This window comes from Setaria viridis, chromosome 4 (assembly GCF_005286985.2).
Source record: "Setaria viridis chromosome 4, Setaria_viridis_v4.0, whole genome shotgun sequence".
NCBI lineage: Eukaryota > Viridiplantae > Streptophyta > Magnoliopsida > Poales > Poaceae > Setaria > Setaria viridis.
In genome coordinates this window covers 11511357-11531204 of record NC_048266.2, presented here as the reverse complement: position 1 = coordinate 11531204, position 19848 = coordinate 11511357, and the positions used below count along the sequence as shown (strand labels likewise).

The 19848-nt window shown below is 47.2% G+C and overlaps 3 protein-coding genes across 3 annotated transcripts; 2 read left to right on the top strand and 1 right to left on the bottom strand.

The window, feature by feature from the left end:
- Positions 1 to 3607: 3607 nt before the first annotated feature.
- Positions 3608 to 4590, bottom strand: LOC140222567 (protein FAR1-RELATED SEQUENCE 5-like). Its single transcript, XM_072293410.1, has 3 exons — positions 4281 to 4590; positions 3795 to 3991; positions 3608 to 3736 (listed from the first exon to the last, which is right to left on the bottom strand). The coding sequence occupies exons 1-3, from the start codon at positions 4588 to 4590 to the stop codon at positions 3608 to 3610; spliced, it is 636 nt and encodes a 211-aa protein (XP_072149511.1).
- A 1508-nt stretch (positions 4591 to 6098) lies between these two features.
- LOC117852826 (carbon catabolite repressor protein 4 homolog 3) lies at positions 6099 to 9861 on the top strand. The gene is made up of 13 exons (XM_034735103.2): positions 6099 to 6446; positions 6785 to 6948; positions 7027 to 7092; positions 7174 to 7226; positions 7321 to 7402; positions 7681 to 7761; positions 7953 to 8045; positions 8322 to 8354; positions 8537 to 8613; positions 8699 to 8810; positions 8896 to 8981; positions 9051 to 9135; positions 9294 to 9861. The coding sequence occupies exons 1-13, from the start codon at positions 6170 to 6172 to the stop codon at positions 9456 to 9458; spliced, it is 1374 nt and encodes a 457-aa protein (XP_034590994.2). The 5' UTR covers positions 6099 to 6169; the 3' UTR covers positions 9459 to 9861.
- A 329-nt stretch (positions 9862 to 10190) lies between these two features.
- Positions 10191 to 11420, top strand: LOC117852827 (protein CURVATURE THYLAKOID 1A, chloroplastic). Its single transcript, XM_034735106.2, has 5 exons — positions 10191 to 10421; positions 10517 to 10608; positions 10704 to 10811; positions 10914 to 10985; positions 11174 to 11420. Exons 1-5 carry the CDS (start codon positions 10310 to 10312, stop codon positions 11237 to 11239), a joined length of 450 nt encoding a protein of 149 aa, XP_034590997.1. The 5' UTR covers positions 10191 to 10309; the 3' UTR covers positions 11240 to 11420.
- Positions 11421 to 19848: the final 8428 nt, after the last annotated feature.

The window sequence follows — 19848 nt, the reverse complement described above, 5'->3', positions numbered from 1 at the left end:
GCAAGCACAACTCCAAGTAGAGCCCGACCTGACCTACGCCGAGTACCCAGATCGAGTTCTTGACCAAAAGGAAAGGCACACCCGACACCAAGTGGTAAAGATGTACAAGATCCTTTGGAGAAACCACACCGAAGACGAAGCAACATGGGAAACGGACGAATATCTGAACAAACGTTTTCCAGGTTTTCTGCCCCATCAAGGAGGTAAGAACAGTACACCCTTTTGATCTCTGAATCTCGGGACGAGATTCTTTTAAGGGGGGTAGGCTGTAACGACCGACCCCTAAGCCTTCCCAGTTAGGCTTAATCCCAGCCCTTAACCTTAGTCAGCTGTTTGGCTTGACCGCACCTAAGTGCCCAGTTTTCCGCCGGTCCCGACCCCTGAGATCCGACCCCTTCCTGCTTCGCCCCTCTCCCGACCCCGGCGAGCTCAGCCCACCGACGGATCCTGCTGATCTCCCTCCCCCGTCAGATCTATCCACAGGTGGACCCGCGAGATCTTTTCCAGATCCGACGCGACAGCCGCACTCGAGTTGCATGGCCGCCCCCAGAGTTTCCTTGCCGCGTGGCTCGTTTTCTCCGACGCCACCGCTCAGTTTTGTCTCAGGCAAGCAGCAGAGTGGGTTCCCGCGCCCCTTTTCCCCAATGGCAGCGGAAGCCCTCTGCACCCCTTTCTGCAGAGCCTCGCCTCCCGCGCCCATCATCACGCTACCAGATCCCGGCCCCGGAGACCGATGTCACCCGTCTTTTCCATCCCTTCAGCCACAGTTGCGCCGCCCGGTCGTCGCTACACGACGATTCCTCCACCGCCAACCCCGACCACGGCCGCGACAGTTCCTTTCCCCGCTCTGTCAGAAGCCGCCCGACTATCTGTTGTTCCGCGCTCTCCCCCGCGCCCGCGTTCGCCTGTCTTCTCACCTGTGCGCCCTCGATTCTAGCGCCGTTTAACCGGTCGCTTCTATCACCTCTTCCGCACGACGACGCCCGCTCTCCGCCAAATCCCAACCACCAGTCTACCCGCCCCTACGCCGCCCTGACAGCAGAACGCAATGATCGCTGGCGTCACCCCCGGAGTTCTGCAGCACCGCCCTGGTTGCTCAATCGCCGCCACGGCAGAGCACTCCATTGCTTCTCCCCGGCCTTCGCGCCGCTCCCCTTCTCTCTCCCCGCGCCGTTTCCGTTCCTCTACCCCAGCAGCTATAAAAGGAATGCCCCCGTCGCCGGAGTTCCCTCCGCTCTTGTTGCCTTTAGCTTTCTCTAGCTCTCTGCTCAAGCTCCTAGCGCCATCCACCCCGTCTTGGGAAGTTCTTCTCCCATTTCCCTCTCAGTTCCTCCAAGTCACCCAGCAGATTGCTCCCCGCGCTGCGTAAGAGCTCTCTTGTGTTCCGCAAGAAGCAGCGCCGCCGCCGGAGCATTTCCAGCCTTAGCCCCTCCGCCCAAGTCTGCTCCGTCCCGACCCCAAGCTTTCCTTTCAGGAAGAAGGTGAGTTGCCGACCCCCAGTCCGCCTCGCCCGACCCCTCCTATCCGCCCGACCCCAGTTCCGTCTCGTCCGACCCCGTCTGTTCTACCGACCCTTATCCGCCTCGCCCGAGGGCTTGGCTGTGATCTTTTTCTTCAACTCGAGGGTGTATGTGTAAAACTTGGGAAACCTTCAGCGCTTGCGTCTAAGGACCCCGGGTTCCTCACGTCCTCTAGTTCAAGGATCAGACCACTAGTTCCTTTCCCACCCTTACCTTTTGTTTAGCATCAGCTCTCGAACCACCATCACCTCCTGCTCTTTGTCGCGAGTTTCTGGGCTCAGGCGAGCCAGTGTTGCTGTTGAACTAACTGTCTAAGCTAACCCTTGCATTGCATTCGTGTAGAGCTACACCTCGCCGACGGTTTCTACGAGCTTCACCCAGCGCCAGAAGAAGAAGCTGTAGCCGAGCTCCTGCCCTCCGAAGTCGAAGTCGCTCCCGGAGCCGAGCAGTTTCCGTCCTCCTTGCTTGAAGGCAAGCCCCGGTTGCATGAAAATCCTATGTGTTTTACCAGACTTGCGCATGCCTTCTGTAACATGCTTGTGCATTTACGTATAGGAGTTGTTTGAAACCCTAGATGCATGCCTTAGTTATCCCCATGATCTGAACACTAGCTGTTGGACCGAGTAGCTGCATTGCTTAACTAGGAAAACGGTAAAAGCCGAGTGATTTCCTGTCACTCGCGAGTTATAGGAGTTGCATGTTTACTCTCCTGTTATAACTATAAGGACGATGGACGGGGCAGGGTTTTGGTAACTTTTTGGTGGTCGGATGGTCGCCCCGTCTGTCTATGAAATCTGCTAAGGCCCGACAGTGGTGGTGTTCGTGATCAAGTGTTTGAAAGTACTAGCCTCATACTTAGTATGGGATGAGGAAGCCTAGTACCTGATTGAACCTAGACGTGAGCGGTCGCCCCATTGTTCTTGGAACGGAGTTTCCCCTACTGGTTGTCGCACGTGGTGGCAATGTGTGGTCACAGGACGGCAGAGGCCGAGTCTGTGGAACCTTGCACCAAAGGAAATGGGCCCGACACGGGTTAGGGGATTGATGGGGAAGGACGACACAGGAAGCGACCTCCGGGTGCGCGGATGTCGTGAGGCTAGGTTCACCATGCATGGTTAAAGAACTCGAATCGATTCGTCTACCTCTCACAGTTTGAGATTGCTTGATCGCTATGTCACCCTGAGTAAATGAGGAATCTGATGATGGCAATGTGGTTGTTATATCTACCCATCTTGTTTGGCTCTATGGTTGCTTAGAATAGTTTGCAAAACCTAGACCGGTTAATCAACTTAGAACCGGAGCTAAAACTTGAAAATAGGTTGTACTTAGTGCTTTTGGCAAACAAACCCCTCGGCCAAGAAGCCTTGCATGTCTAGTAGGAGGAGTAGTCCTTACTCCTATCGGTTAAGTCTTGTTGAGCTTAGTAGCTCAGCCTTGTGGTGGCTTCTGTTTTCAGGTGAAGTTGCCGCGTCCGACCCCTCTCTGGTTGGTGCTTGGTCGCCCCAGCTCCCGCCAGGCTGGACGGTCGAGTGGGACCCCTCCTCGGACGGCGAGGAGAGGACTCAGTGATGTTCTGGCTGGCCTCGCCCAGGATATCCGGCCCCGACGAAGTCTTCCGCTAGTGTTTTCTCTGTTGTTCCTTGTTTTGTAAACTCTAATGTTGGACTTTATGGTTGAACAAAAATGAGTAAAACTCGTTTAAACTCGGTGGACTGGTTGTATTCTCTGTAACCGCTCACCTTGTGTGGGTTTGCTGAACTCGATCCTGTTTAAGTGGTTAAATCGGATGAAATCCGACGACGCTTCGTGTTAGCTCGAGTTAGGCAGGAGTGTCGCATGTTAGGCGGCTAAACTCTACTTAATCAAGCTAATCCGAGGTGGTTCCGCCACAGCTTGCCTCTTGCAAATCCTGCTTGCCAAAAATCCTCCACTGAATCTTCCTATACTGCTGAATAGAGTTGTAAATTGAGTTCTTTGGGTTCACATAGCGCTTCAGGACAACATTGAAGCCTTCACTTCACGCCGTGATCTGGAGGAAGGGGAAAAAGTACTGCATGAAATAAGCCGGGACCCAGCTATGCCTCATGTCATACAGATGCTTGAATCTCATCATCATTCAAGCCATGTTTATCCAAAAACACTTGCCACTTGCCCTCAAATTTGCTTGGCAAGAAGCTGTTATCAAGACAATCCTTGAAGTCATCAGATAATTCTTGCTTGCCATTCAAAAAAGAACCCATGGTCTTACAGAATTCTCCATGATGTGCCACTTACATTCCTATGGATTGATGTGGTGAAAACTTCACCAATAGCAGCTTTCATTGCAAGGTCCTGGTCAGTTATGATAGTTACAGGGTCTTTCCCACCCATTGCTTTCTTGAATTCAGTAAACAACCATATAAAATCATCGGTCTTCTCATTTCTCAAGAACCTGCAACCCAGCTGTATAGTTAAGCCATTCCTATCAATCCCTGAGAGTTTGTTTTTAAAAAATAAATTAGAGCTAACAACCAAAACTAAAGTTGCATATATTTTGCAAGTAGCAACATTTTTTTCAGAAGAAGCAACTTATGGGTAACCATAATATCATTTTGTATATATTTGAAGCAGCAACTTATGTTCAGTCATACAACAAATCAGTAATGGCATATCTTTTTCAACAGCAGCAACTTAAATTTGGTTCAGTCACATAGAAATCCAGCGGTGCAATTTTAGAGCGAAGCAGATTTGGGGTGGGGGGGGAGGGGGATTATTTTTTACCTATGAAGGGTGAACATGGCATATTGTATGCATTTGTCAAATATGTCGTGTCAAAAGATATGCAATTGTCGTAGAGCTCATACGCCTTCCTTGCTGCACCATCCACCCAAAATAAATTCTCAACCCTATCCTCGTCATCGAGAGTGTAATTGTAATAGAAGTCAGGATCTTCCTTCTTCAACTCCTCGAAGTAATCAAGTGTGGCCTTCATATCTTTGCCTTTATTTTCAGCACGGTACTCAACACGCAAATTCTTGGCGTCACCCTCTATGTATGGGCAATGCACAATGCTACCGTACAACTCGCCCATTATCTGATAAGCTCGTGTAGTTGTAATGTTGCAGCCATGGAGTAGGTTGATGAACTCCCTTTCCTCACTTGGTATTTCTCAGTGGGAGTTAAGGTATTTTGTGAGCGAGAATTTTCTCACACAGTCATGATTGTGTTCTTTTTCAAAATGAACAACCTCCCACTGATTTTGGGATGTCTTCCTCACAATCATGCGAGCATGACACCGCCGGACTCAGCTTGCAGCACCTCTGAATCAAGCTATTGTTGCTACTGAACGCCCCAGTTGCTACTGTTGGTACTGAACACCCAAGTTGCTGCTGGGCATAGGTGGACTGATAAGCTGCAACAATGTGGCATCTGGAGTAGGTACAGGTGGCATCTGGAGTAGGTACAGGTTTAGGCAACAGGGCTTCAAACACCTCATCAATCTCATCATGCCCAACAACACCCACATCTGGAATGTCAGTAGTAGGCAGCAACTCAGCATTCAGATCAAATAGACCTCAAAAAAGCATCTTGGAACTGCAAAATAAAAATACAAACAAAAGGCTAGGATCAGGGATTGTAACACAAAACAGAAGTTGATATGTAAGAGAAAAAGAAATAAGCATATGCAATCCGTTAGTAACATAGGCACACCTAACATACAAATTGCTACGCTAGGAAAGCATAAGTTGCCACACCAAAAACAGATATGTTTCCTTGAGCTTAAATTACCATATCAGCCAAAAACTATCCATGAAACCTCCAAAATCATGCAGATTGTAACTTCTGACACTAAATTGTAGCAAAGCACGACAAAATTACATAATATTTCACCACGAATAGGTAAATTTGCAGAGGCAATTTTCATTTTTATATATCCCCACAGAAGTGATCTTGTTTGCAGATGCAAAATCCAACAACGTCGAGGCAAATCGCAGCAAGCAAGGATGACAGATTTACCTTAATCCAGATTAGTTGGAGGGATTTGCCTTCTTCTCTAACAGGGATTTGCCCTTTTTTTTCCACGGGTTGGGACGGCGGCGTAGTAGCAGGCACTATTGCACAAGGGCGTAGGAGCGGCGCCAATTTGGGGAGGAAGATGGGGAGGGGTCGAGAAACAGTGCCGCACCCTATAAATCACACTGCGGAAGACACCTCCCGCACCGTCTCGTCCCGCGGTTGTTGCTATTTTCGTTTTTTAAGAAGGCTACATGAGTGTTTGGATCTTTAGTCTGGACTAAAATTCATGTCACATCGAATATTCGGAGGCTAATTAGGAGGACTAAACATGAGCTAATTATAAAACTAATTAGTTCATGATTTGATAATGTGATGCTACAGTAAACATGTACTAATGATGGATTAATTAATCTTAATAGATTCGTCTCGTGAATTAGCCTGCATCTGTGTAATTGATTTTGTAATTAGTATATATTAATACTCCTAATTAGTATCTAAACATTCGATTCGAGTAAATTTAGGAGCTGCTAAACAGAACATCCCTACGAAAGGAAAGAGGAGGAGCGCAGGAAGGCAACCAGGCGGGTCGCGCGCTGCCCCCAAAGCGGGACGCGTCGCGCGTTTCCCCAACCGCCCTGTCTCGCCGCGCCGCAATGGCATCATCCGCCGCCCCGCGCGCGCGCCTCTCGCCGCCGGCACCCGCCGTCCGCCCCCCGAGGAAGCGCGGCCGCTCGCCCCCCTCCACAAGAAGCACTTCGTCGTGGCGCGCTTCCGCCGAGCACGTCGCGCCCCGCGACCAAATCAGCCGTTGGCGAGCCCCCGAGCGTGCCCCTGATCGCGTCTGGCGACAGTTCCGCCCGCCGCAGTCTGCCTTGCCCACCTCGCGGCGGTGGGTTTCCTCGGAGGGCGCCTCGACATCCTCCTCTGGAGGTATTCGTCGCTTTTACTAATCTAGCTTTTGCTTAATTTTTGGGAGAACATAGTTGCCAGTTGCCTCTGCTCACTAAGTGTTTGTCAATATGCCTGAGTATGGTCGCGACGTTGCTTTCTTATTTTATAGTTTTGCTATACTAGGAACTGGATAGGACATTGTTCACCAAATTAGATCGCTATTAAGGAATTTGCACGAATCAGCACAATTCTGTGCCCCCCTTTAAGTTGCGATATTTTTTCTGGTCGTCTGCCATGAAGCTGTATTGGTGCATATTATTTAGTGTGGAATTATGACACCCTTGCATTAGTTTAGTGCTTGTGCTTTGTTTTCCTAGATGCCTGCACAATCATGTCGTACAACATCTTGGCTGATTACCATGCAAGGAATCATCCTGACCTCTATCGGGATGTCCCTTGGGATGCAATGAGGTGGGATTCAAGGAGGCGGCTTATTATCCATGAAATTAGGCACTGGGACCCTGACCTAGTGTGTCTTCAGGTAAGAACTTACTAGTCTCCATGCTGGCGATGACATTTTCGGACTGTACTGCATAACACTTCGTTATCTGGAAGTTAGGAGGTGGATAGGTTTCAGGACATTGCTGCAGGAATGAAGAGCAGAGGGTATGAAGGTATATATCAGGTACATCACTTCTCCATAGAAATGCTACCGTTCAAATATTGCTGTGTTCCAGTTCTTAAGCGAAAGTTGTGTGATCATCAGAGGCGAACTGGAGATACTAGAGATGGATGTGCCATGTTTTGGAAGTCAAAACGGTATGAATGATGCATTTGGCCTTTGTTATATTCGTAATTCCGTTGATCTGAATAAAGTGGTATTTTCATCTTCTTTCTTTGTTTCCAAATGTAGGTTACGTCTGCTTGAGGAAGATAGTATTGACTTTAGTGAATTCAATCTCCGAAATAATGTTGCTCAAATATGTGTTTTTGAGGTACTTTAATTAGCATTTGTTAGTTCAAGAATAATTGCATGTATGCCACTCCTGTGCTGTGAACCTCAATTTGACTCATGATTGTATATTTGCTAAACAGAATATCAACAAAACCTGTCTATTACTAATTACAGAAACTGTTCCCTAATTGCCATAAGGTGTAAAGTCTGCTATTATTTTGAAGCTGTCTTTGTCAATTTAAAGCCAAGTAAATGGTGTTTTATTGCTGGTATATTGACCTTATTTTCTGTTTGTTTTTTTATCTGTTTACTTTTCAGCTTAATGGAACACACAAATTAGTACTCGGGAATATTCATGTTTTGTTTAATCCAAAGAGGGGTGATGTAAAATTGGGCCAGGTATATCTGTTTACTTCAGCCTCATTTATTCCCCTTTATATCCTTTATTAACAATTTCCCTATTTATATTGATATGATCATATTTACTGATGGCCTGATGCTAATAGAATGTATAGTTTTGACATTTGGGCTTAAAATAAGTTGCTTTCTTACCACCCAGAACATTACCCAATTCATTGTCCTCCCTGCAGATTCGCTTGCTACTTGAGAAGGCAAATGCTCTTGCTGAAAAATGGGATGAAATTCCTATTGTGCTTGCTGGTGATTTCAACAGCACACCTGATGTATGTTTCTATTTCCTCTTGACACATATGATTGTCTTATTTATAGCACAAAATGATGTGTAGCAAGTATCTTGGTATGCAATAGCAATGTGAACACACTAGTATTCATTAGTAATATTCTATAAATTAGTTATGTGGCCATAGTAGTGTGGTACATTAGGCCATCTCAAGTTCTTAATATGATATCTAGTTTAAAGAATATGTGTGCCTTTCTGATATGTTGCTGACATTGTTATTTCTTCTGCTATTTTGTTTTCTTGTTTCCTTCGAGAGCAGAGTGCTATCTACAAGTTCTTGTCGACAATGAAGGTAGAGTGATGCCTTATACTCCCTCCGGTCAAGAAAACTTAACCTGTTTGCAGCTTATATAGCTTGTCTGAAACAACAAGCTTTCGCGACTGGCGGTAGTAATTTCTTAGAAGTTATAGTTATCCCCAGTTATTACAAAATTTAACTTGCACGTGCATTGTGTTTGATTTTTGTGTCACCAGCTGAACATTTCTTTGCATGATAGAAGAAAGTTATCTGGACTTGATAGCTCTGAATTTGATCTATACGAGCTTTGTAGGTCAGCAGTCTGAATTTACATCTGATTGTAGAAGGCAGTTATCTTTATCTGCTCTGTTGGAGACTTATCTGAATATTTCTCGTAGCTCACTGAAGTACCAATGGAGTGATGAAGAAGTAAGAAATGCAACAGGGTATTCGAATGTCATGGTCGCTGAACATCCATTGAAGCTCAGTAGTTCATATGCTAATTTAAAGGTACCAGTTTGTGTTACTATATCTGGAGCACACCGACTTTTTTACATTTGGGCCTTTAAATGAAACTAATTGCTAGTTATCATAGGGAAATTCAAGTAATAGGGGTCTTCATGCTGAGCCTCTTGCAACTTCCTTTCACAAGAAATTTCTCGGCACGGTGGATTATTTGTGGTATGCCTCTAAATATCGTCTGCAGCTCCTTGTACACACACAATATGACTAAAAATTCTTTTATCAAAGGTATACTCATGGACTTGAATGCTCTAGAGTTTTGGACACGTTCCCAATAGGTGTTTTGAGGAGAACAAGGGGTCTTCCAACCAGGGTAATGCCTCGTCTGATATGCCTTGTAGTATTCTAAATGTATCCTTTGGGTGCATCAATAGTGTAAGCTTAAACTTCAGTGAGGCTTGAACTTGTGTTTGTTTTGCCTCTATATACTGATTATATTTCATCTCTAACATATGCCATATAAATTATCAGGAAATTGGCAGCGATCATTTGCCCATTATTGCTGAATTTGCCTTCACAGAATCAGTTGAAGATGATTTTGAGGAAGAAGATGATTCTGAGCAAGATGACGGGTCTGAGCAAGAAGTGAGCACGACGCAACATGCATATCTCTCCACAGATGATGAGTCCCGATGAAGTGAACTAGTGATCCAGTTGGTCAGAAGGTGTAGTGTCAATTATTCGAGAACTGGGAGCATGGTGGGCGTGCAAAGGGATCTGTCACTGGATCTGTCATGGCCCATAAACAGAAGTTCTTCATCTTTCATTCGGCTCGTGTCATGGGGTGCAGATGGAATTTAGCCCATTAACTTTGTAGGTGTAGTTTCTTTCTGTAGGGGAGGCAAATTCTGCTCCCCGGTGTAGCAGAATCAGGTATGTGAGGAGAAGAACCATATAGTGAACGATTTAGATGTGTCAACGAGAAAACGGTGAACAATATGTTCTAGCGAGATGAATTCATGCTTTGCTGTACTGATACAAGTTCACTGACAACCTCATCTGTGCATTGACAATACATGTTGTACTTCGGGGTTTTGCACTTGTACGAGTACGAACGGTGTCACGGTGATGACTACCATTTTTCTGTCTAATAAGGTCATGCCGTAGCATCGAAAGCGAGGTGCCAGGTGCCCATCAGTCATCAGAACAAATGCCCAAAGTCTACACAAGCCAAGAAAAAGAAACAGCCGCGCCAGGTGGGCCCCAAAATCAGTCCCGGGAATGAGCGAGAGGCCACCCATGGATTTCGAAGATAGGGGGGCAGCCAATCGGAACCAAGCATCGAGCCACGTGTGCGCTCACCGCTCAGTGCGTGAGGCCAGCAGGGCACGGCCGAAGCATACGTGCACAATAACCGTCCCACTTTGGTAGGTAGAGCCAGCACACAGCGAGAGAGCAGAGCGCGAGCGAAAAAAAGGAGAGGTCGAGAAGCGCTTCGGCTAGCCGTAGCGATAAGGGTAGAGTAGTAGCTGGTGCCACCGGCGGCAATGGCGGCCACGGCGTACTCCGTGGCGCTCCTCGGCGGCGCGCGCCTCCCCGCCGTCCCGCGCGGCTCCGCCCTCCTCCCGCGCCGCACCGCCTGCCAGCTTCGCCTCCAAGGTATCATCATCGATCTCGGAGCAGATTCTTGTGGCAGCAGTTTCAGAGGAACACCGGTCACTGATGATGGTTTGTTTTGGCGATTCCCTCTGCAGATGCGCCGAGGCTGTCCCTGCTCCGCGTGAAGGCCGCCTCCGAGGACACATCGGCCTCCGGCGACGAGCTCATCGAGGACCTCAAAGCCAAGGTACGTGTGTTAGCTAGTATCTGTTGATGAACGCCTGCCTGCGGTGCAATCCATGAGCATGAGGCAATGTGACGTGGCTTTGACGTATCGTGCAGTGGGACGCCGTTGAGGACAAGCCCACCGTCCTCTTGTACGGCGGCGGCGCCGTCGTCGCCCTCTGGCTCACGTCCGTGGTTGTCGGCGCCATCAACGCCGTGCCGCTGGTACGTCGTCGTAGTGTTCGTGATGATGTAACTTCTTGTATGTGTTGGTGCGTGCTGCTCTGAATTGTGCTAATCTGTGATACCGTGTGGTTGATCGAGCAGCTCCCCAAAATCTTGGAGCTCGTTGGGCTCGGCTACACCGGCTGGTTCGTCTACCGCTACCTCCTCTTCAAGGTAATAACGAACCAATAACTAAACATATTTCGGCTGGAGAGCTAACGCACTAGAAATATTGAATTATCAAGGCATCTGGCTTAAATATAATCATTCCAACTTCGTAGCTGTTTTCCTTGCACTGGCAACGCGTGCATCTCGGCGTAACTTACAGAAATAAATTCGTCCTCTTTCCTTTTTGATTGCAGGAGAGCCGGAAAGAGTTGGCTACTGACATTGAGACCTTGAAGAAGAAGATCGCCGGAACAGAATAAGCGCTAGCTCTTGGGAGAGTTTTGGGTGGTTCTTTCTTCTTGGGGGAAAAATATTTAACGGGAGAACCGTCTGCTTGAGTACTACTGCCCATGTGTGCTATATATCTGTATACAAAGGAAGCTTTGTTGTGTTGTGCAGTAACATTGTAGTTTAAATGTATCGCACCACCAGTTTGTTTAATCTGTCTCTTCCTCTACCAAATTTGTGAGTACATGTACACACAAAATACATAAAACCAAGAAAAATAGCATGCGTAATCTATATCCACAAACAAAATCTCAATATACTGTGATATATCAATAGCATCAAGGTACACTTATAACAATATTGAAAATTGTTTGGAAAATTAAATTGCATTTACTGTCACAGACCAAATACTTCGAAAGTCGATGAATCGAAATCCATAACTTCCCCTACATGATAGGATGGATAGAATTGTAAGAACTAACTTGCTATTGAAGAAAACTAATTTAAATAGTGCACTTCTGAACAGTTCTTGGTAGTTAGATATTGTCTAGAAGATACTAGTAGAGAATTGGCTTTCGATGCGCCCCCTTTTGTCCCGGTTTAAAGTTGGCTCGGGACAAAAGAGGGTGCGCCACGGTAGGCAAAAATGGAGGGGAGATTTACTCCCGGTTGGTATTTGCAATCGGGACTAAAGGGGCATCCTTTTGTCCCGGTTGGAGGCTCCAACCGGGACTAATCTTTCAACCGAGACAAACGGTTGGAGTTTTTAACCGGGATAAAAACTCATCCCCGTTATATACCAAGACAGAGGCCTTTCTTCCTCCTCCAGCCCGAGCCAGTCCACCACATAGACAGAGAGCTGAGCTTCACCTACTCTCCGGTGGTGCCGAAGCAAGGGAGGTGCTGCACGAATTTTTTTCCTCATTTTCGTGGGAATTTCACTCAGCCAACACAAGTGTTGTGAAGGTTTGCTACTTCATCCTCGTGTTATGCTTTGATTGATGCTTTGGAGATGGAAAGATTATTTGCTAGAATGTGATGAAGTAGAAAATGGAGGGGTATTTTGAGCTAGAATGTGAGGGAGATTGATGTGTCATATATAGTATATAAGAATGATGTTACCTTGTCTAGATGGTTTATCTTGTCAAATTCAATATGGTTTTTCAAATCCATACTTGTTGAACTTGCATACCGTGTTCATCTCGGCGAGGAATGTCTCCGCCGAGCAGTAACGTATGTCAAGAAGGAGGTTCGATTCTACGAGAAAGAATGGATACGGACATCATGACCGTGTCCCCTTTTCCGTAGAATCGAACCTCTTTCATGATGAAGTGCGGTGCCGCCCAGTTGAGAACATGCTCGCGAGATGATCACGGTCTTCAAGTTCAACAACTTCTGCAGTGCTAAGGTAAGAATTTTTGTACATAGATGGCTTCTGCTATTTGTTGAACTTATCAAATTCAATATGGTTTTTCAAATCCATACTTGTTGAACTTGCATACCGTGTTCATCTCTGTGATGATGTTCTCCACCGAGCAGCAACGTATGTCAAGAAGGAGGTTCGATTCTACGAGAAAGAGTGGATACGAACATCGTGACTGTGTCCCCCTTTTTTGTAGCATCGAACCTTTTTCATGACAAAGTGCGGTGCCTCCCAGTTGAGGATATGCTCGCGAGATGATCACGGTCTTCAAGTTCAACAACTTTTGCAGTGCTAAGGTAATAATTTTTGTACATAGATGGCTTTTTCTACTGGAGGAAGTGACTATGGTGGGGGCGATCGCCGTTCCTCTTTCGGCAAGGGGAAAATCATAGTTGGCCCTTAGCATAAGCCGAAGAAAATGAGCGCGTTGGAAAAAGCAATGCTTCGTTATTTGCAGAAACGTCATCAAGAAGCTGTTGCCGCGGGTCAGGAACCTGCTTTTGGTGGTCGTTATGCTCCACCCTTAGTCCCGGGTGTTTCACATCCACTTAGTACTACCGTTTCAGGCGGCACAAATAAACCACAGGATGAGGCTGAGTCAGTGGAACCTTCGTCTTCACCGCCCAAGTAGCGTCTTCCTTTCGGAAACCTGCTGATTACTTGTATCCATCCCTGTATCAATCCCTGGATCAGTAGCTGATACAGTCCTCATTACAGTTTAGTATCAAAACAATAAAAGATGCTTAAAATCATAGAAAAAGGGTTTTCACCTTTACGTAGTGGAGAGCGGTGCAGTTACCCATTCCACAAGTATAATGAATTTAGAGCACCACTAGTCCTATTCCTGTATAATGAAAGCAAGTCTGAGTACACTCACAGCAAATCCTAGTGTTGAAATTATATTATATGCAGAGATGATCAAGGAGAGGTTATGAGGTTTGGTTTTATTTGAAGAAACTCATTTTATGCAGGGTGAGGTTAGTTTTGGTAAAGAATAGGAAGAAAGCATGTTCTTTAAGTTTTTGGCCCTGGAGGGGGAATCTTACCTCCCCTACTAGTTCCCAAATTTTAAGGAGCACCAGAGATCGTCAGGGTCCTTCTGGGCCGGCTTATGCCTCATTCTAAATTGTTCTCTTAGGGCCTCAGCCCCATCTTACCACACTCAAGTTATGATTTTAATCAACAGAAGCTTTGACTATGTGGGCTTGTAAGCGTGAGCCTTGGCTATCCAGATATATTTATGACTCTGTGCGGAGGTGTACACTTTACCCATACATTCGGTCAGCCCATACCTCAGCTTTAGGCGGTACTGACCTACAAGACCCGTACCCACTGGCGTCTATTCCTAAACAACATTTCCTAGCTCCATCCAAAGATACTGTTGGGATCTAAGCAGGGGCCATACTACGTCCACACATGGACACTATCCTAGGAAAAAGATGCATCATAACTTGGCATACAATGCCACTAGGTCCTCTTGACCTCAACCTATGACCCATGCTGACCGAACCTAGGACTCTACGAAGGTCCTACTCCAGTCTACCTGTTGTCCACTGTGGCCCCTTGGGATGGTTTACTACGTTTCGCTGGTGGGGTGTGAATCAAGGCCTCACATGATTAGGCACTCCCGAAGGCTGTACCTTTTTATCACGCATGGCTATACATATCACTAGAAAGACTTTCCCACGAACCAATCCTTATATGACTGGAGTAAGCATTGGGACAAAATCCTCCAACGAGGTTGCTCCCTTACTCCCGTGTCCTATCCTTAATGGTTTCTAACTCTTTGGTTGGTTTATTTTATTAAACTTATGCCTTTCAGGGTTTTCCATGAAAACATAATGATTGTGATATTTATAAGGAATTCTATTTCTAAATGACACTCGATCATCGATCTAGTCATGACAAGGGTCATTAATAGGATTTCTGGCTAGAATTGGCTTCAAGTCAAGGCGAGGAAGGAAATAGAGGGGTTGTCCCTATGGCTTTCAAAAATCATGCAAGTCCAATTATTACTTTGGTATATTTTATTATCTACATAAACATAGGATAAAAATATGATCAAGGGGTGGGTGCTAGGACTTGCCTTCATTAACGATCCTTAATTCGTCTCCTAGGTTGACCAGCGCTAGAAATTTCCACCGCCACATTGCGTTGATCCCGGAGAAGAAGCAACAAACCATGAACCTCCAGCGCCAAGTTCAAGAGGATCTCATCAAGAATTTTAGCGAATTTTCAATTTCTGACCTAGTCAGAGGCTGGGGGGACGAGTCTGAGTTCAACTCAACTTCTTCTGCCAGTCAGATTGACTTTCATGGGCTAGCACATAAGCCATCGTGCGAGTCAAACTACCACCCGAGTTGATTCCCGTTCGGACTCCGCAATGTGGCCACTATTTATCAGGCTGCCCAATAAAGATCACAATCCGATACAGATACAATCAAGGACCTCAACTACTACTCGGATTTGGACGAGAAGACTCCTTTATCAGGTCCGCAGTAGGGCCTGGTAATCATATCAACTCCCCAAGGCAGATTCATCTACTAGCCCAACATGAAGCCACCTGCTCTTGCCAAAGATGACAATTCGCGCCTTATCGCCTACCTCAACACTCTCCCGTACCAGGAGAGAGCTCCTCTGTCGCCCATCTACGAGGAAGGCGGCACCATGAAGGTCATCACTTCAAGCTCGGGAAGCAACTCTCAAGAGTGAGAACTCTTTGCCATCATTACTAGACAAGAGGATGAAGAAGAAGAGCAACGGGACAAAAACCTGCGACATGAGCGTCACTCGAATGATGTTTTGCAGGATGAGCTTGTGGCGGAACTGCTCTAATTAAATTAGCTAAAGCACAATCAAGTCGCCTGACACGCGATCGTATGCTTTAATCAAGTTAACTCGGTAGTCTGTCGAATTTCATCCAATAAACCACTACACAGGACCGAGAAAGCAGAGCTCACACGAAGGTGAGTGGTTCCAGAGAATACAATAGATCATCCAAAATTAAATAAGTACATTAATTTATTACACATCGGGTTCGAAATTCAAACATAGTTGCGGAGTTCTTAAGCAGCGAAAATGATCTAACGGAAGCTAGCGTCGGAGTCGGACGTCACGACAAGGCCGATCATGACATCAATGAGTCCCATCCTCGCCGTCCGAGGAGGGATCCCACTCGACCGTCCACCCAGGAGGAAGCTGGGGAGGCCAAGTGCCACAAGCAGCAAAATCAGGGGCTTTAACATCACCTGAAAGATGTGCGACAAGCAAGGCTGAGCAACTATGCTCAACAAGACTTAACCGACGGGTGGTTCTAATCCACCAACTTCTAGACATGCAAGGCTTTTTGGCTGAGGGGTTTGATTTGCCAAAAGCGACTACAGTAGATCCTTACTTTCAACATTTTAGCCACAAGTTCTATTGTTGTTTACCATTCTAGGTTAGCAGCTATACTAAACAAGCAATGGTTTCCAAGCAATTAAGCAAGTAACAATATTTAGATCACCATCATCTTCCATTCTTACTTAGTGTAGCATAGCGATCAAGCAGTCCCAAACTGTGAGAGGCAGACGAATCGATTCGAATTTCTTAACCATGCATGGTGAACCTAATCTCATGACATCCGCGCACCACGAAGGGTTGCTTCATTTTTCAGCCATCCCCATCAATTCCCAAGCGTGTGTCAGGTCCAAACTTCTCTTGGCATGCAATGCTCCACAGTCCTGGCCTATTACTGCACTATGACCGCACTTTCACCCACATGATGCACCATGGGAACCTCGTTCCAGGGAAAGCAGGGGTATAAGCTACGCCCCAGTTCAATCAGGTACTAGGCTTCCCTATCCCATCCTAGGTATGAGATTAGTACTTTCAAACACTTGATCACGAACACCATCACCTTTCGACCTTAAACCAATTTCATGTAGACAGATGGGGCAATCCACCGACCACCAAAATAGTTCACAGAGCCCTGCCCCGTCCATCGTCCTTATAGTTGTAACAAAAAGGAGAGCAAGCAACTCCTATAACTCGCGAGTGACAGGAAATCACTCAACTTTTACCGAGTCCTATTTAAGCAAGGCAGCTACTCGGCCTATCATACTAGTGTTCAGATCAAAGGGAATCTAAGTCATGCATCTATGGTGTCAATCAACTCATGGAACGTAAATGCACACACATAACAACAAAAGGCATGCACAAGTTTAGAAAAACTGGGTTATGCTCCGGAGCTTGTCTTCAAGCGAGGCGGTAGCGAACTGGTCCTCGGCGTGCACGGGCTTGACTCCTGTAGGTGGCAGCTCTGCTACGGCTTTGTCTTCCAGCGTCGGGTGAAGCTCGTACGTGCCGTCGGCGAGGTTCAGCTCTACACGAAATGCAATGCAAGGGTAAGACACTTATACGGTGATTTCAACAGCGGTTGCAAGGATTTAACCCAAAAACTGTAGCAAAACTACAGGAAAAGGTGCGGAACCCACTTTATTGGATTTTACTCAGAACGAGGATTCCAACCCAAGTGATTTCTCATTTTTCTGATTTTTCCTCGATTTAAGATGTAACTTCCAAGCTTCTATCGATTTAAAACGAGTTAAAAGAGTCAGATCGGGAAAACTTACGATCTGACCCTTAGACTTGAGGAATAACTGCATCAGGATCCTCAGATTTGACACAGAGAAGTCCTCAAAATTTTACACAGATACCCTCAGTCAAAAGAAAAAGACATAGCCGAGCCCTTGGGCGAGGCGGACAACACTCGGGCGAGGTGGACAGGGTCGGGCGAGATGGACAGGGTCGGGCGAGATGGACAGCACTCGGGCGAGGCGGACAGGGTTGGGCGAGATGGATTGGGGTCGGCAGCTCACCTCCGGTCCAACGGACGAGGTCTTGGGGTCGGGAAGAAACAAGTCGAAGCGGAACGGCGGGAGGCGGTAAACTTCGGGTGGCGGCGAGGTCCGGTGGTGCTCCGACGGTGGTGGTGCTTCTCGTGGACAACCAGCAAGCTCTAGAGCTGTGCGAGAGGAGGATGAAGTGGTTGGTGGTGTCAGCCAAGCGTGGGGTTGGGTGAAAAGGGGAGTTTCACAGAGAGCTCAGGCGGCGGCGAGTGCTTGAGCGCGAAGCAGAGGAGTGTGCGACGGCGAGTGCGGTGGAGAAGAATAGAGCAAGCATTGCAGCAAAGGCGGTGATGGTGAAGGGGACTCCGGTGGAAGGATCGGCGGCAAGGAAGATAGCGTTAGGCAAGCGTAGTTTTGCTAGGTGGAAGGATTGGCGAGGTCGAGTGTGTGTCTGGTCGCGTCAAGCGCAGGATTGGGTGCGGTGGCTCGGCCGGTGTGCGGTAGTGGCATGGTGTGCGAGGGAAAGGAAGACGCGGGCGCTGGTTGGGCGAGTGGGCGAAGGCGTGGGACGATGGTGGCGTGGTGGCTTTTCCGACAAGCGGGCAAAGCTCCGGTTGGCGGGCATGGATGCGCGGCAGGGGTGAAGGATGTACTCGGCCAGCGATTGGCTAGCACGACGCTCGCCCCATCTTGTCGTGGGCGTGGGTTGGGCGTCGAGGCTCCTGTCCCATCGCTTCCTCGTTGGGGATAGGGAGCCGGCGAGCTGCCGGTGGACGGCGGCCATGCCGCCAGTGACGCACGGGCGAATATGCCTGGGCGCGCTGGCATCGAGGCAAGGTCGGGCACCGCACACTATCGACTTTGGGGGGGGGGGGGGCACTCCGAATTAGCCAAAGGGTCTTTTAACAAAAGTTATTTGAAATTAAAAGTTTTACAACTCTTATCTGGGCAAAAGATTTAAGTTTGTATATAAAAACTCAAGTCTTAAATTTAACTCCAAAAAGAGCTTTTTAGGGTCAAAAGGACATTTTACCTCTTTTGCTTAGCGACTAACAACTGGTTTAGGTTTAAGTACACCTAATTAAGGCAGAGTTGTTACAGAATTCACCGCCACCATCGTACTTCCCTGGCTACCGTCACGTCTATTGATCTCATCACCCACGTGATGCCTCAGAACAAGTACACAAGACAGTTGGCTGAACAAGCTCGCGTACGAGCAACTCGATTAGCAGAATCTGATACAGTCAGTCTAATGCTCCCCATCCCAGCGAAGTCAACATGTCAGCAGCCATAGAGGCTCTCTGTCCAGACCAAGTCAACCTGGAGGTGCCAGACCAAGTCAACCTGGAGGCACTAGACCAAGTCAAGCTGGAGCTGAAGGTATTCGGGCAAGACCCTCGGGAGGCCGTGGCCACCGTGGAGCTAACCCAGAGCCCGAACACCATGTAAGAGACCTCCACAACAAGATCAACACCAGCTGCAATGCTCGTACCATCATTGATGGACGGCACCGTGAGTGTGAGCAAGAAGTCGAATACCTAGGAGATGGTACTGATGGGTTCCCTGCCTTCTCAAGATGTGTGAGGAGGACAACTGTACCTGAAAAGTTCAAACCCTCGGGTCTTACTAAGTATGATGGTAAGCAGGACCCAGTCCAATAGCTCCGGTGCTACTCGCTATCAGTACAAGTAGCTGGGGTAAACGACGACACCAAAGTCATCTACTTCCCTATCTGCATGGAGGCAGTGCCACTCACATGGCTCGAATCGTTGGATAAGAACTCCATCAACTCATGGAAGGACCTCAAGGTAGCGTTCACCAACAACTACACAAGGGCAATGTGGTGTCCTGGCAACAGGATCGACTTATCTCAAGTTAAACAACAAGAAGATGAGACCCTGCGGAGCTACTTATATCGCTTCTTCAACAAGAAGGCCACAATTGTGGATGTCATGGAGCGTGACGTTATTGACTGCTTCCAAAACGGTATCCACGACCACCGGATGTTCTAGTACTTCGGCAGAAGATGCCCCACTGATGTCAAATCTCTCAAGATCATGGTATAGACATGGGCAGATGAAGAAGATAGGGAGATCGAAAGGTTTGAGCCCAATCGCAACAAGGGTTAGAACAACAACAATCAAAACAATGGCCAACGCAATGACAAGAACTGCAATGATCACCCCAATAATGAAAACCGAAATAACTACTTGGGAGGTCACAACTGCAAGCGCAAGCCAGACAATACCGTCGTGGAAAATTTGCATTTGTCCAAGAATGGTGGCAAGAAGAATCAAGATAGGCCCTCATTCAAAAAACTCCTGAAGAAATAATGCCCATGGCACCCATACCACAAACACTCTGCGATAGATTGTTTCAATCTAAGAAG

What these genes read in the sequence shown, in the direction of transcription:
- LOC140222567 (XM_072293410.1), bottom strand. Translation starts at nt 4,590, where the DNA reads ATGGGCGAGTTGTACGGTAGCATTGTGCATTGCCCATACATAGAGGGT. An exon ending in GCCATGTTCACCCTTCATAG is followed by an intron (nt 3,992 to 4,280) that starts GTAAAAAATAAT and finishes ACAAACTCTCAG; the next exon opens with GGATTGATAGGAATGGCTTA. An exon ending in CCACATCAATCCATAGGAAT is followed by an intron (nt 3,737 to 3,794) that starts GTAAGTGGCACA and finishes TTGAATGGCAAG; the next exon opens with CAAGAATTATCTGATGACTT.
- LOC117852826 (XM_034735103.2), top strand. Translation starts at nt 6,170, where the DNA reads ATGGCATCATCCGCCGCCCCGCGCGCGCGCCTCTCGCCGCCGGCACCC. An exon ending in GTTCATATGCTAATTTAAAG is followed by an intron (nt 8,811 to 8,895) that starts GTACCAGTTTGT and finishes TAGTTATCATAG; the next exon opens with GGAAATTCAAGTAATAGGGG. An exon ending in GGCACGGTGGATTATTTGTG is followed by an intron (nt 8,982 to 9,050) that starts GTATGCCTCTAA and finishes CTTTTATCAAAG; the next exon opens with GTATACTCATGGACTTGAAT.
- LOC117852827 (XM_034735106.2), top strand. Translation starts at nt 10,310, where the DNA reads ATGGCGGCCACGGCGTACTCCGTGGCGCTCCTCGGCGGCGCGCGCCTC. An exon ending in CTGCCAGCTTCGCCTCCAAG is followed by an intron (nt 10,422 to 10,516) that starts GTATCATCATCG and finishes TTCCCTCTGCAG; the next exon opens with ATGCGCCGAGGCTGTCCCTG. An exon ending in CCATCAACGCCGTGCCGCTG is followed by an intron (nt 10,812 to 10,913) that starts GTACGTCGTCGT and finishes TTGATCGAGCAG; the next exon opens with CTCCCCAAAATCTTGGAGCT.